This window comes from Tauraco erythrolophus, chromosome 4 (assembly GCF_009769465.1).
Source record: "Tauraco erythrolophus isolate bTauEry1 chromosome 4, bTauEry1.pri, whole genome shotgun sequence".
Taxonomy (NCBI): domain Eukaryota; kingdom Metazoa; phylum Chordata; class Aves; order Musophagiformes; family Musophagidae; genus Tauraco; species Tauraco erythrolophus.
The window spans coordinates 61,057,816-61,071,451 of NC_141468.1; the positions used below are offsets into that span (position 1 = coordinate 61,057,816).

Below are 13,636 nucleotides of genomic sequence, written 5' to 3' on the forward strand. Positions count from 1 at the left end.
CTTTTTTTAATTTGATGAAACTTTATTTATGGAAGTTGATTGATGTTTCCCCATGTTTATTCTCTGTTTCTCTACTGACTTCTTAAATCATGTTATAGTGTTTTCAAGATGAGAACGCTTGCAGCTAATCAGAATTTCATGCATAATAGTTGCTAATGCTTAAATATTTGTAATGAAGATCCAGATTATTGATGGTCTTTCTCCCTTCCCCATCCAAATCACTGTTGTTGGGACTCAGTTATGTGAGAGTCTCTGGCATGACTGCAGAGAAGACGACAAAAGGAAATCCCTAAGGTGTATAAACCAAAACAACAAAACCATCCCACTAAAACAAACAAAAAGCCAAACACCTTCCCCTATCTCCCATCTTTAGTTTTTTAAATTGTGTGCTGTTAAACCTAGCTGTGATTTCTAGATGCCTTTCTCCATGCTTCCTGGGGAATATATGGCTGACAAAACTTCTACTTTGAGTAGAAGTCATCCCAAAAAGTGTATGAGATGCAAAAAATTCGGAGTACAAGATAGATGTCAAGAATTTTAGTTGCTTTAAATTGGTGTTGCAACTTCAGAGCAGTAGAAAGCGAGCATCCTGAAGAGTGCGCGCTGCCCAGCCACAGGCTAACAGATCCAGTGGCTGTTGTTGCTTCTGTTTTCATGAGGAATATTGTACATACTTCAAATGCATTCCAAGTATTAAACAAATTTTTTTCAGGTCAAGGAATGGCATTACAGGTGTCAGAAAATTGGCAGCATCTTAATGATAGGAACCTTAGAATTTCTAGAAAGCTTGTGACTGACAGCTCTGTGTTGTACTGGTTTTGCTTTGCAAAATTACCCATTGTATAATAATAACAATAGTCAAGTCTCTTTCTTCAGTGAAAGATAACTGTCAAAATTTAAGGTAAAAAACCCCAACAAACCCCACCCAAAACTTCTCTACAATTTTAAATATAAAGGAATTGTGTTTTTAAACAAAGACAGCATACACAGTGCATGCCAGTGAGGAATGAACGCATCATAGTAATTGCAGCCACTTAATCTGATGTGCCACTGCCATGGCATGCTGAGAACTTGCTCCTTCCACTGCATCATGGTGCTAGGGCAAGTCTTGAGAGCTGAGCTGACCAACTCTTTAGTGTTTTCCTTTCTCCACAGCTCTGCATTGCTGTGTCTCTGAGCTGGCGTTCTCTATAGGTATTGCTACCTTTGTGGTTCAAGAGACCTAATTGCCTCTAAACTATAGTTTACCAACACCTAATTGGCACTAATGACACTTTCTTACTGAGGTACTAAATAACAGGAGGGTCTCCGCTACGGATTTGTATAAACTTTTGATCTTTGTGTAACTAAGCATGACCTTAGTTTTACTTGTAGCCAAATAATTAAAATAGATTTGGTGTAAAAGCCTGACTTCTATTTAGAAGAAAAAATTGACTTTTTTTTTCCCCTTGTTCTATAGTTGGGTTGAAATGCTATATTGCTAGCATCTCTCACTTGTGTAGTAACAGTTTGCAGTCACAAAGGCCTAGGAGTTTGCTGAGGGACGTGGATGAGGAACGGGGTGAGGGAAGAGTGTTCTAGCTTCAGTGCATGTGCTGGAACAGGAGGGGCAATGTGACTGCCACCCAGTTTCAAGGACTGAACCCCAGTTTCAATGTTTTCTCCTTACAAAGCCACACACTGGCTCTGTTGTGAGAGAGCAGACGTCCCAGCTCAGGCTTCCTCCCCAGGCCCAACGCCCTTGCTATATGCGCTTGGCAGTGAATTAACGTGTTTGCAGCAGCTGCACTTTCTGTGTATGTGCAGTTCTATGGGAACTGGGGGTCTTGTTTGACCTTGCACTTTGCAAGCTTGAAGTGAGGTGACTGTAAGTACGCAATAAAGACTTGTAATAGTTTGTAGAGAGTCTCATATATCTTCCTCTTTTTTTTTTTTGTTGCATGTATTTTTAGAGAGACTGTGTAAGGACTAATCTGTTTTATAATGCACTTTGAGAATGAATGGGAACAATTTTCCTTTAGAAATACCCTTAAATAATTTGCCCATAAATTTCAGTTCTCACAAATGAAACTTCATTTCCATTCGTTATGCACAGGAAGTCTTGAGTACTTACTGATAACTGCTAAAAAGAGAAACATTAATCTAAACTGTCATTTCTGTCTCTAGGAGCTTTTTAGGTAAGCTTGAAATATATAGAACTCCATGCTTTTAGCACAGAGGACAAGTAGTTTTTAAAAACAGCCAGGAATATGTCTAGAGCCTGCAGGGAAAGGTGTATGTGCTCCGATGGTCTGGTACTTGGCAGGTATAAACGTTCTGAATTTTCTTTTTCTATAGCTCCAGCATTTTGTATTCCTTGAGGGGAGGAGTGTGCATATATGGCACTAGAATGCAAGTGATCATGCAGTTTGTGGGATACCACTAATTCTCTTTTTTTGTGCCTCCTTAAAAAAGAGGTTTTTGCTTGTTTGTGTATCAGAAGATATAGACTTCTAGTGCAAGCTTTTTGTTTGGGTGTTTTGTTTTTTTTTTTAATTAGACCTTTTCAGACTTCTACTACTAGCAGAGTTCAGGGCTGTCTCTGAGGCTGCCCTCTGTTCAGGGTGAGATTTTCCTCGCTCTTCCAGCTTAGATGGCAAGACACTTCTGGGATAAGGGCCTGATCTTGGATGGTAGGTGTTTCGCTTTGATCCTGGGAAGTCTGCGGGATGTTATGGCCAAGTGGCTTTGAAGGACTTCTTGTTAACAGAAAGACAGCACTGGGATGCCCTTGTGTTGAGGAAGGAAATAAGGCATATTTGTGAATGTTTCTGTTTTACCCAGATAACTAATGAGTCTCCTTTTGAAGGTTTAAGGGATCATCTCCTAAAGTTTAATATGGCTTCTCTACGACAGATGCCAAGCTAGTGTGAATTGAAGCTTCAGCACTGGTTTGACCCAAGGTTAATGCAGTAAACCACTACCTACTTTGTTAATTTCTGATTTCTCTTTAGGGAGAACTGGAGAGACAGTTGCTCCAGGCTAATCCCATCCTGGAGGCCTTTGGAAATGCTAAGACAGTAAAGAATGACAACTCCTCAAGATTTGTGAGTATTACTATCCAGCATGGCTGCCAGTATTCTACACTTTCCAGAGGAAAGACTTGTTCTGCTTTTGGGTGAATTGCTGTCAGGGATAGGACAACTGTGTGTGAATGATTTTCTTCAGATTAATCCAGGCAGTGAATTTCATTTAGTGAATTATCCAGAATAGACCTGATAGGTCTCTGGAATGAAGGAATCTGATCCTGTGCCAGGATCATCTATGCCAATTTTTGTTGTAAGTTTATTACAGTCAATTTTATCCTGGAGAGCAAATATTGCTCCTTATTTTGCTTGCTCTGGAAAGCAATGGACCGTGTCTGAGAGGCAGATGGGGGAGCTAGAGCTAGAACTGAATGAAAATGGTTGAAGCTAACATTAAGGGTGGCAGAACTGTCCAGATCATATAGCACATGAAACCAAAGGGACTCTGGTTGTGGGAAATCTAGGCTGAAAAACAATGAATTTGAATTATAGGCTGTCTGAATGTCAGAAATGTCTGGAAAGTGTTTGGTGTCTTGTTTGTTAAATCACTGTTGTGATCAGCAGGCGTTGCCTATTGGCTGACCTTGTTTTTGCCTAAAACTTGCCTGACCTGTTCTGAATTTCCTTTCTTGGATTAAAAAGAGAGGATTTACCTTTGCTGTTTACTGCTGTTACCAGATAGAATGAATACTATTTTTAATGCTGTTCTCTTCCTCTCAGGGCAAGTTCATCAGAATCAACTTTGATGTCAATGGCTACATTGTTGGAGCTAATATTGAGACCTGTATCTTTTCTGTAACTACTTAAAAGAAGTTAAAGACTATAGAGGTCGCAATAATGATACCTAGCCATCTCTTCAAAACTGACTTCTTTGTCAGGTCGAGAAAGTGGTAGAAAGCACTTAAATTTATGCTGGCAAGATTATCGTTATAGTCTTCTGTTTCTTCATATGGTATTTTGTGACATTTTGATCATGGTGGAGACCTCTGAATTAATGAAATTCTATTCTTCGGAGGCTGAAATGGAAGCATAAACTGCAACAAGATGAATGGCTTGGGAATTTTGCAAGCCGTTCTTGCTTCTGTCCAAGACAAGTAGGGATGGATGGCCACTGTTTCTCTGTTTTTTGTCATTTAAGGCTCTCTTATCATAGCCATCATTCAGAGGCTGGCAGAGCTGAGACCAGAAGCTCAGTGGGTTGTTGACTGATAATGATTGCTAAATAAATGCCCCTGTTCATTGACATGAGGAGAACATCAGGTAGTACAAGTTTCTTCTCTTGTCATAAAATAAGAAGTGATTTGTATGTCCTGCCATATGCCTTGACTCTCTGAAGATCTGCTGGAGAAGTCACGTGCAATTCGTCAAGCCAAAGAGGAGAGAACCTTCCACATCTTTTACTACCTGCTGTCTGGGGCAGGGGAGCATTTGAAGAGTAAGTATGATTTTGTTATAGTTGTGGGGTTCCCTCTTCACAAGAACAGAGAGGGTCCAAAACACTTGTAGGCTAGGACCTGTTCCTTCATAGTTTCTTGGCTCTCCCTCTTAGATATGGTCATCCTCTCCTCCACTTCTTCCATACACTCATACATCCTTCTGCCCTCCCCCTGCCCTTCTCAGTTCCTGAAAATGTGCTCCTCTGGTTCCTTCCTGCACTTGTCTCCTTGCCAGCGATGACTCTGCGCCCTTCCTTATCTAAATCATTGTCCCATATTTAGTCTCATCATGCAAGATGTAAACCTTTCTAGTGCAGGAATGGTCCTACTGTGATGTGCTGGCGTTTAACTGAATGGAGCAAAGCTGCTGGCACCTAAGCAGCTCTAGAAGTCTGGGATCCTAGTGCACCTAGCTCAATGTGGTTATCAGGGTCCATGTTGTGTGAGAACTGCAAATTGATCTGGAGGAAGGACAGAATGAGAGGACTTCACTCATAGTTGCCAGTGTTTCAAGAGCTACATATTAACTTTCACCTGACTTGAAACAAATGAGTTGTCTGAAATTAAAGGCAAATTTACTTTCAAGTTAATCCTCTCTTCTTATAGACTTACGGCATAATGATGATTGACATTGCTTTGGTGAAGTAGTCCAGAGGAAGGAATAGAAAGAAATAAAGCAGAAAAACTCCAATTTTTCTAAAATACACTACATTTTCAGCCTGCAGTAAAACTGGGCTTAACCTCAAATTCATCCAGCACTTGCTAGCATATGCAAGTCAGAAATTTGGTCTCAGTGGTAGAGTGGTAGCTTGTTGTGTGTTTAAAAAAAAAAAAAAAAAAAGCTGTAGTAACTTCTTTCTCAATTCTTTCTTAAGCTGATCTGCTGCTGGAGCCTTACAACAAATATCGCTTCCTTTCCAATGGGCATGTTACGATCCCAGGTCAGCAAGACAAAGATATGTTTCAGGAGACTATGGAAGCAATGAAGATCATGGGCATTCCAGATGAAGAGCAGATAGGTATGAATCCTCTGAAGGGCTTGGAAATGCAAGGAAGTGAAAGAGGGAAAGGGTCACATCTCTCTGAAGCTTTTTTGTTCTGGGGTTGTTCTGGGTCTTTTGTTGTTTTTGTTTTGTATGGTGTCCATCTCCCCCCTACCCCCCCAAGTGAACAGTGCGTGAGTAATAAACTTGGTGGCTTTGGAATGACCCACCTCAGGATCTAGCAGCACAGTTTCAGTTTATGCAGTTACTGTTAGAAGTCAAGCAACTAAGGAAAGCGTGCTTCTGCTTGCTGTTTTGGTTCCCAATCTGAGGGCTGTATATCCCGTTTGTGAATAACACATCCAAGATACAAGAATCCCCTCATTGTCTTGTGCAGAGCACAGCCTGTGTGCTCCCCCTGTCCCTAAGCAGTGGCTTTGAAGTATTCTAATCCAACCACTACTGGATTAGTACTTGGAGAATGGCCTGGTTATAGTGCCTTTCTTTCCAGCTTAATGCTGAACTGCTGATCAGAAGTTAATATTGTCTGATTCTGGAAGCGCAGTACCATGACAGTGAAGCTAGAGTTGCATGCAGCCAGCACAAAGTGCAGTGATACGTATTCACCAGAACTCTGTGCTATCTCATTCATGATCTGCCTCACTGGTTGGGAGCCGGTGTTCTGCAAAATCTCAGTTTCCAAACGTATAAGGTCTTCTAAAACTAGAACTGTTTTTATTCTGCACCGAAGCAAGCATCTGTGGTGGCTTGAGGTCGCCACCTCCTCTGCTGCAGGCTGCAGCTCTTGTGGCTGTAGGGAATGTGTGCCTGTGCTTTAACTATTACTCTTCACAGTCCAACCTGCCATAAATCCATGCTGTTGCGATCCACAGTTTAATACACTTCTTGATATCCGGAATCATCTGAGACTGAAAGTGCTGCGTGAAGATGAAGAGAAAATTGCCTAAACTGAATAAAAGAATTGGCAGTCTAACTTACTGTCAGGATGCCCTGTTATGCTCAGTTTTTTGAGTTGAGTTTTTAATGTATGCTCTAGAGCTGTCACATAGATGAGCTATTGGTTCCAACCACTACACCAAAGATAGCTTTAGTGTTTTGCACTTGATGTTCAAAGTGTGAAGTGCATTAACATTCCTTATAGGCTTAGAATAATAATACATTCAGTAGCTGGCTGGGTGGTAGGCTCACTTATCTTTGATGTAATTCTAAGCACTAGCTATCTTAATTTGTGAGACAACATCAAAATAAGCTGTCTGTGCGAGTGCCGGGTCTCCGGATTCAGCTGTCAAACGACTAAATTTCATAATTTCCACTAGGAACATATATGTTTCTTTCTGTTAGTCCTGATGTAGCATGTATGGAGCCTTTGTTCGCTCTGCTATCAAAAAGACATTGTTTTCAAGCAAATGTTTCTGTAACAGGTATAAATTAGAGGATGAAAAAAATCCGTGGTACAAGATCCCCTTTGCAAGTGACTGGCAGTTTGCTTTGCTCAAGGCAACTAGAAGCTATTATGCCATGAGCTTTGATTGATACATAATGAAAATTGAATGGATGCTATGTTATTGAAAAATGTCTTTCCTGTCCTGGCATCTGATGCTGCTTTTGTGACATGCACAATTCAAAGAGTATGAATATATCATTAGCGATGGGTGGGGTGCTTCAGCATGTAATTAGTAATAGTTATGGTACAGACACTTTCGCCCACATCCTTCTGCCCTTCATACGTTATGATGTATATCTATATGGAATACAGACATGGATCAGGGAGCTGGAAGCGATACAAAGTTAAAGGAACAAAATCTTCCTTCCCGTAGTTGGTTTGTACTCTTAATTGTTTCTTTTCTGTGTTTAACTAGTCATTGAGAAAAATAGTGAATTTGGGCCCTAAAACAGAGAACGAATGTTTTATCAAAAAATATAGATGTTGTAGGATGGCACATTACCATCATTCCTCTCTCCCGCATTACTATAGCGATGTTGAGAATGGGTAAATTTCCAGGTTGTGTAGTATTGCATAGGAGGGACAAGGAAAGTCCTATGTCCTGAATGGGAGTCATATAGAGGAAATACCTGTGGAGTCTTTTCCCAAATTCCAAAAAGATCTTTGGGATGTTGAAAAGGGCCTCTAAACTATTTCAGGAAAGGTAACTGGGTCATATCAGGACTTTTGGAGATACTTGACACTAAGCTACTATTTACTTTAAAATGTTATTATTACTTTAAAAGGTCTGCTGAAGGTTATCTCAGGTGTTCTTCAACTTGGCAACATAGTCTTCAAGAAGGAGCGTAATACAGACCAAGCCTCTATGCCAGACAATACAGGTAACCAATCACCTTTTCCCACTCCAAAGAAAAATGCAGAGAAAAGCCTACAGGAAGTTCTTACAAGTACAAGAATATATTACAGTATGTAGGGAATGCTGGAGTCCTGTTTCTCGATAAGGTGAATTATTCATCAAAGGAGCTGACATGCTCCTTCATACAAGTACACACAGTTTTGCCAGGCGTGGGTTTGCAGCCACCCATGGGAAGGAACGTGGCATTGTTCTTGTTACAGGGCTAGGCAGGAAGTACACGTGATGACCGTATGAGAAGGATTACTCTACTGGAATATGTAGTGTGTATGTGTTCTAATCAAGCTGAGAATGATTGCCCCTACAAACCTATATTATCAGACTTTAAGGAATGTCCTTTGCTGACTTTGTAGGTAGACTTGTAACTATAAGAGTATGATGAATACTTTTGTGGTGGACATAGAGTACGTGCACATATTTTATTGCACTGCCCATTTGTTGTGGTTTAGCCCCAGGCAGCAAGTAAGCACCACACAGCCTCTTGCTCACTCCTTCCCCCAGTGGGGTGGGGAGGAGAAAATGTAACAAAAGGCTTGAGGGTCAAGATAAAAACAGGGAGGGATTACCCACCAACCATAGCTACAAGTGAAACAGGCTCGTCTTGGGGACAAATAAATTTAGTTCATTACCAAGCACGTTCAGAGAGGATAATGGGGAACAAAGCCAGATCTTGAAAACACCTTTCCCCCACCCCTTCTTTCTTCCTGGCTCTGCCTCCTCCCCCCATTGATGCAGGGGGACAGGGAATGGGGGCTGTGGTTAGTCTGTCACACGTTGTTTCTGCTGCTCCTTCCCCCTCAGGGGGAGGACTCCTTACATTCTTCCCCTGCTCCAGTGTGGAGTCCCTTCCCAATGGAGACAGTGCTCCTTGAAATTCTCTGACATGAGTCCTTCCTACAGAATCCAGTCCTCACCCGTCAGACTGCTCCCAAGGAGTTACAGCTTCTTAGGGTGCAGCCACCTGCTGTGACATGGGGTCCTCCACAGACTGCAGATGCATATCTGCACAACCGTCAACCTCCAGCAGCACAGGGCCCTTTCCCATGGGAGACAGTCCTCTACGAACTCCTTCCGGTGCAGCCACCTGCTCTGGTATGGTGTCCTCCACGGGCTGCAGGTGGATCACTACACCACTGTTTCTCCCATGGGCTGCAGGGGGACAACCTGCCATCCCACCACAAGCTGCAGGAGAATCTCAGCTGTGGCATACCTCTTCCTTCTCCTCCATCTTCACTGACCTTGGTGTCTGCAGAGTTGTTTCTCTCAGATTTCAGTCCTCTCTCTGCTGCAGCTATGCCGGGCCTGATGAACCTTGGTGGTCCTGGCAGGATGAGCTCTACTCAGTAGGTGCCCTGGGAGTGTGGTGCTTCAGGGCACTCCAAGCCATGTTGCCGTGACCATCTCCAGTCGAGTGGTGGTGGCCCAGCGCAGGCAGCCGCCCCCACATGGGAGGCTGGGGGCCAGATCCCCCACCTTCCTCTTCACCACAGGTCTTGTGTGGCGCAGGTTTCTTTGTCCCTTCATAAATATGTTTGATAGAGGTGCTGATTGGTTTGACCTTGGCCGAAGGCAGGTCCAACCTGGCCTGAAACAGACCTGGGTTGGAGCCTGGGAAGCTTCTAGCAGCTTCTTACAAGGGGCTATCTCTGTAGGCCCTGCACTGCTGCCGAAACCCCACCACATAAACCCAGCACACCATTGTTTCATGTATAGATGATGCCATGTTTCACATGATTAGAAGGCTATCTGTTAGAAGACTTAGCTCTTACACCTTCATTATAGATGGACTGCAGAATTATAAGGGGTTGCTTATTTATCTTTAAGCATTGATGTTTTTGGCTGTTATTATTATGGAAAATATGCTCTAAATGGCATTTTTGAGAGGAGAGTAAATCATTTGGGTTTTGGATCTTTAATCTGAAATAGAGTTACCTCAAAGACATTCAGTAGATGAAGACAGAACAATTAGCTTGATTAGGAAATCCATTACTTGATGCATCTTTAAGTTGATCCTATGATCATGATCCTATGAACTTTCTAAAGCTTCTGTATTACATCTTAATGGTGTTGGAAACTATTGCCTCAAATTTACTCTTGCGGCTTGTGGAGAAGCTCAATAAACTGTAGTAAGGGTTGCAAGAATTTTTGGAGGATTTTTTTGGTGTTGAAGATACCTTTCTTTGTCTCATTAATCTATTCTTCATTTAGTGTTTTTTATAAGCTGTTTCATTACTCTCTTGGGAGGGCAGTGGCAGGAATGTTTTTCTTTTTCTCTTGCTTTCTGTGAGAAAAACAAAAGAACATTAACCTCTTTGTTGTTTCCTCTTACTGTCTTCAGCTGCTCAGAAGGTGTCTCACCTTTTGGGTATCAATGTGACTGATTTCACTAGAGGTATCCTGACTCCTCGCATCAAAGTTGGGCGAGATTATGTCCAGAAAGCTCAGACCAAAGAGCAGGTATGCATTCTCTAAAAATGAATGAATACTTTAGTCTTCAATCTTACTGCCACAAAGCTAACAAATGTATTAGAAGTTTCTGTAGCATTTAACAACCATCTTTATGGCTGCAGTGTATGGTAACCACACTTGAATAATGAAACATACGTATTGCTTCTAGTATTTGCTCACTTAATCTCTATAAAATCACCCGCCTCTGTAGCACTTTTTCTCTGGGAAAGCAAAAACAAAAAACGAACGCATGCAACTGCCCTAATTTTGATGACTGGCTGTCACAAGGGAGTAAGTTCCTTCAGTGCTGTATGCAAGGGTAATATTTTCAAGTTGCTGCAGTACAGAAAAGACCAGTTTTGAGTAGGTCATCTACTAGGGTGGAAGAATTTGCTGCTTGCCCTTGAAACTGACTGTGAATTTTGTAACGCTCTTGAGTTGGGTTGTGCTCTAGATGAAACCTGACGTAGGAGCTAGTGGCCTCCTGAGTAGAGCAAAGCTCCTGTGCTTACTCTCTGCATGACTTCTTTATGGACACATCCTTATTCTCAGTGTAAATAAACATGCTCCCATAATATGGAAGGGATTGGGAAGAGAGTGAGGTCTAGAAATAGTCACAGACTGCCTTTCCATTTTGAGATTTAATTTCTTACTATACATAGTATTTTTGTGTCAATCACAGGTAGGGTAGTGGCATGGTGGGAGGTGATTCGTCTTAACAAATCTTAAATTAGGAAAGAATTCAAATGCTTTTGTTTGGGCCTATGAAACATGCTGTGTTACTGTAGTCTTTGGAGGTGACTGGCCATCATTTTTCTTCTGGAATACCAGGCATTGTTTTCTCCAACAGGCAGGATCCTGAAATTTGGCTTTGACACACTAATTTAGTAAAACAAATTCTTCACTCTTGTTTATGGAGTATCTCTGTGCCATTTACTTTTCTTTGGGATTAAACCTCTGAATTGAGCCTTATTCAGTGAGTCTAGTGGTGGAGAGAAAAATCTCAAACAGCAGTTGGCCATTATATGCTGAAACAATGTAATCTGTGCCTTCCTTTGGATTATAATGTAACTCCTGATCTTTGTATTTTTTTATTTAGGCGGACTTTGCCATTGAAGCGCTGGCTAAGGCCACTTACGAACGTATGTTCCGGTGGCTGGTTATGCGTATCAACAAGGCATTGGATAAGACCAAGCGACAGGGTGCATCCTTCATTGGAATCCTTGACATTGCTGGCTTTGAGATTTTCGAGGTGAGGAGAAGTCAGGTCCTTGCACTCAGCACAGTTTACCATGGAGCAAAGACCTCTAAAGGAAATCACTTTGAAACTAGAAAAGAATAGTATAGTTTTGGAAATGATGTGTATTCCACATTTATTTGAGATTCCTGCTGATGTGAACTGTCAGATATGTTATTTAATAATCGAAATGGTTCATTCTTTATGTATTCTGCAAATGTTTTATCTCATTGCTATATATTCTGGTGCTTGCATGGTTTTTAGCATGTGCATCAGAATTATTTTAATTTCACAGTTTCATATGTTCTTAATTCTTTATAGCTCACAGCTTAAGAGTTTGCTAACCTACAAAAAAATCTTTAAAAATGTCATGTAGCATTATGGATCGCCACTGGACTTAAAATTTTATGTCCTATTAATTAATCTGTCCCAAAGCATTTAAAGGATGGTCCGCTGAAACCTGTTAACATTATTAAAAATGATTAGAAATGGTTTCTTCTTCCTCTTGATGAGTTCTGGAAAAAAACAAAGGCAGGGTAGACCAAATCAGAGCCAGCATATATTCTGACCTATGTGTGCTCCTTTCTGCAAGAAGCATGAAAATCGGGGATTGAAGTGTGGTTTCACATATAGCTAAACTGATTTAACAGATCCTTGATGCAGAAAAGGGGTGAACATGTTCCTTTTCCCCTCTGCTGCTCCTGGCTGTAACTGTAACTGCTTGTACTCTTCACCTGTAGCCCTGCAGGAAATATTTTAGGGATGTTTTATGATTGAATCGGTCTGCAAAGGGGAACCTGAGAGTGAAAACTGGTGCAAGATAAACATAGGAGAGGAAGAGCTGAATGAAAGTCGAGGGAGTGAAAAGAGGGAAAATGGGAGCTCCCTCTATAGGTGGCAGTGAACCGTTAGGCCAAACCATTATGTCTATGAAACAATTTTAGAGTGCGGCTTTGCATTATTGTTGGTCTGAAGCAACCACAGGCTGCCATCAGAGAAGAACTGTCCTGCCATCCCCATTATCCCAGCCAGGCTCCTATCAACCTGTGTTACGCTGTATCTATCTTATGTGCAGCTGCTGGGTAAAATGGGCCAATTTATTCATTAAATGGAAAACTAAGCCACGGAAAAGTTGATTTTTATTTTATTCCCCCATCCCTCTCTGATCAAGTCTGTCTTTGGTTTCCTGGTTACTGGATCTCATGAAAATGAGGGGAGTGGAAAGACGTGGTTAGGAATTACTGAAACATGGAGGAAGTAGAACAGGATTATTCTCTTCAGCAGCTGCATTATGTTCAGTGTGAGCGTGGGCTAACATGAAAACGCACCCTTGGTTATTAACCTTGTCTTTACAGTTTGAAGAAATATGGAGATGTTGAAGAAATTTCCCTTGCTTTCCTTGCTCTGATTTTTATATATGACGATTAAAAAGGGACTTTCCAGTCCACATACTTTTAGGAATTTGTCTTCAGGCTTCTGTTGCTTCCTCTTCCTGTGAAGAGGACCTGCCAGCTCTGAGTTTGTGAGAAAACTGTAGTCTTTTCTGTTCCTGGGTTAAGTAGCTGCAGTAATTCTTCTGCTGTTTACAACTAAACATTCTTTTGCAAAGTTTGAGGAACAATGTGTATGAATTTCCCTAGGGATTGCAGCAGTGATGCAGTGGCATGTGACAGGAAAGACAGTCCATAAGCAAAGGAGGCTATTGACAAAGGGCTGTCCACCCCGCACAGAACACGTACCTTAAATTCCTGAACTATAGATATGATCTCTTGTGCTTCAAAAGCAACTGCTCAAACATCTTCCTACCTTTTTCTTCATTAGCTGAACTCCTTTGAGCAGTTGTGTATTAACTACACAAATGAAAAGTTACAGCAGCTCTTTAACCACACCATGTTCATTCTGGAGCAAGAGGAGTACCAGAGGGAGGGCATCGAGTGGAATTTCATTGACTTTGGCCTGGATCTGCAGCCGTGCATTGACCTCATAGAGAAGCCGGTAAGCGTGTTCTTCCCCTGTCAGGCAGCGAGATACTGCTGCACTAATTTTGTCACTGAGCGCATAACCTCTGCCTTTAGACTGGAAACCAACT

At 41.6% G+C, this 13,636-nt stretch overlaps 1 protein-coding gene across 1 annotated transcript in view; it reads left to right on the forward strand.

The window, feature by feature from the left end:
- The window catches only part of MYH9 (myosin heavy chain 9), a 74,147-nt gene that overhangs the window by 36,713 nt on the left and 23,798 nt on the right, over positions 1–13,636 (forward strand). The window contains exons 6-13 of the mRNA XM_086611097.1: positions 2,994–3,086; positions 3,786–3,849; positions 4,402–4,500; positions 5,377–5,520; positions 7,735–7,830; positions 10,201–10,319; positions 11,410–11,562; positions 13,369–13,542. Coding sequence (XP_086467223.1) covers positions 2,994–3,086; positions 3,786–3,849; positions 4,402–4,500; positions 5,377–5,520; positions 7,735–7,830; positions 10,201–10,319; positions 11,410–11,562; positions 13,369–13,542 — 942 coding nt within the window. The remainder of the gene's footprint in view (positions 1–2,993; positions 3,087–3,785; positions 3,850–4,401; positions 4,501–5,376; positions 5,521–7,734; positions 7,831–10,200; positions 10,320–11,409; positions 11,563–13,368; positions 13,543–13,636) is intronic.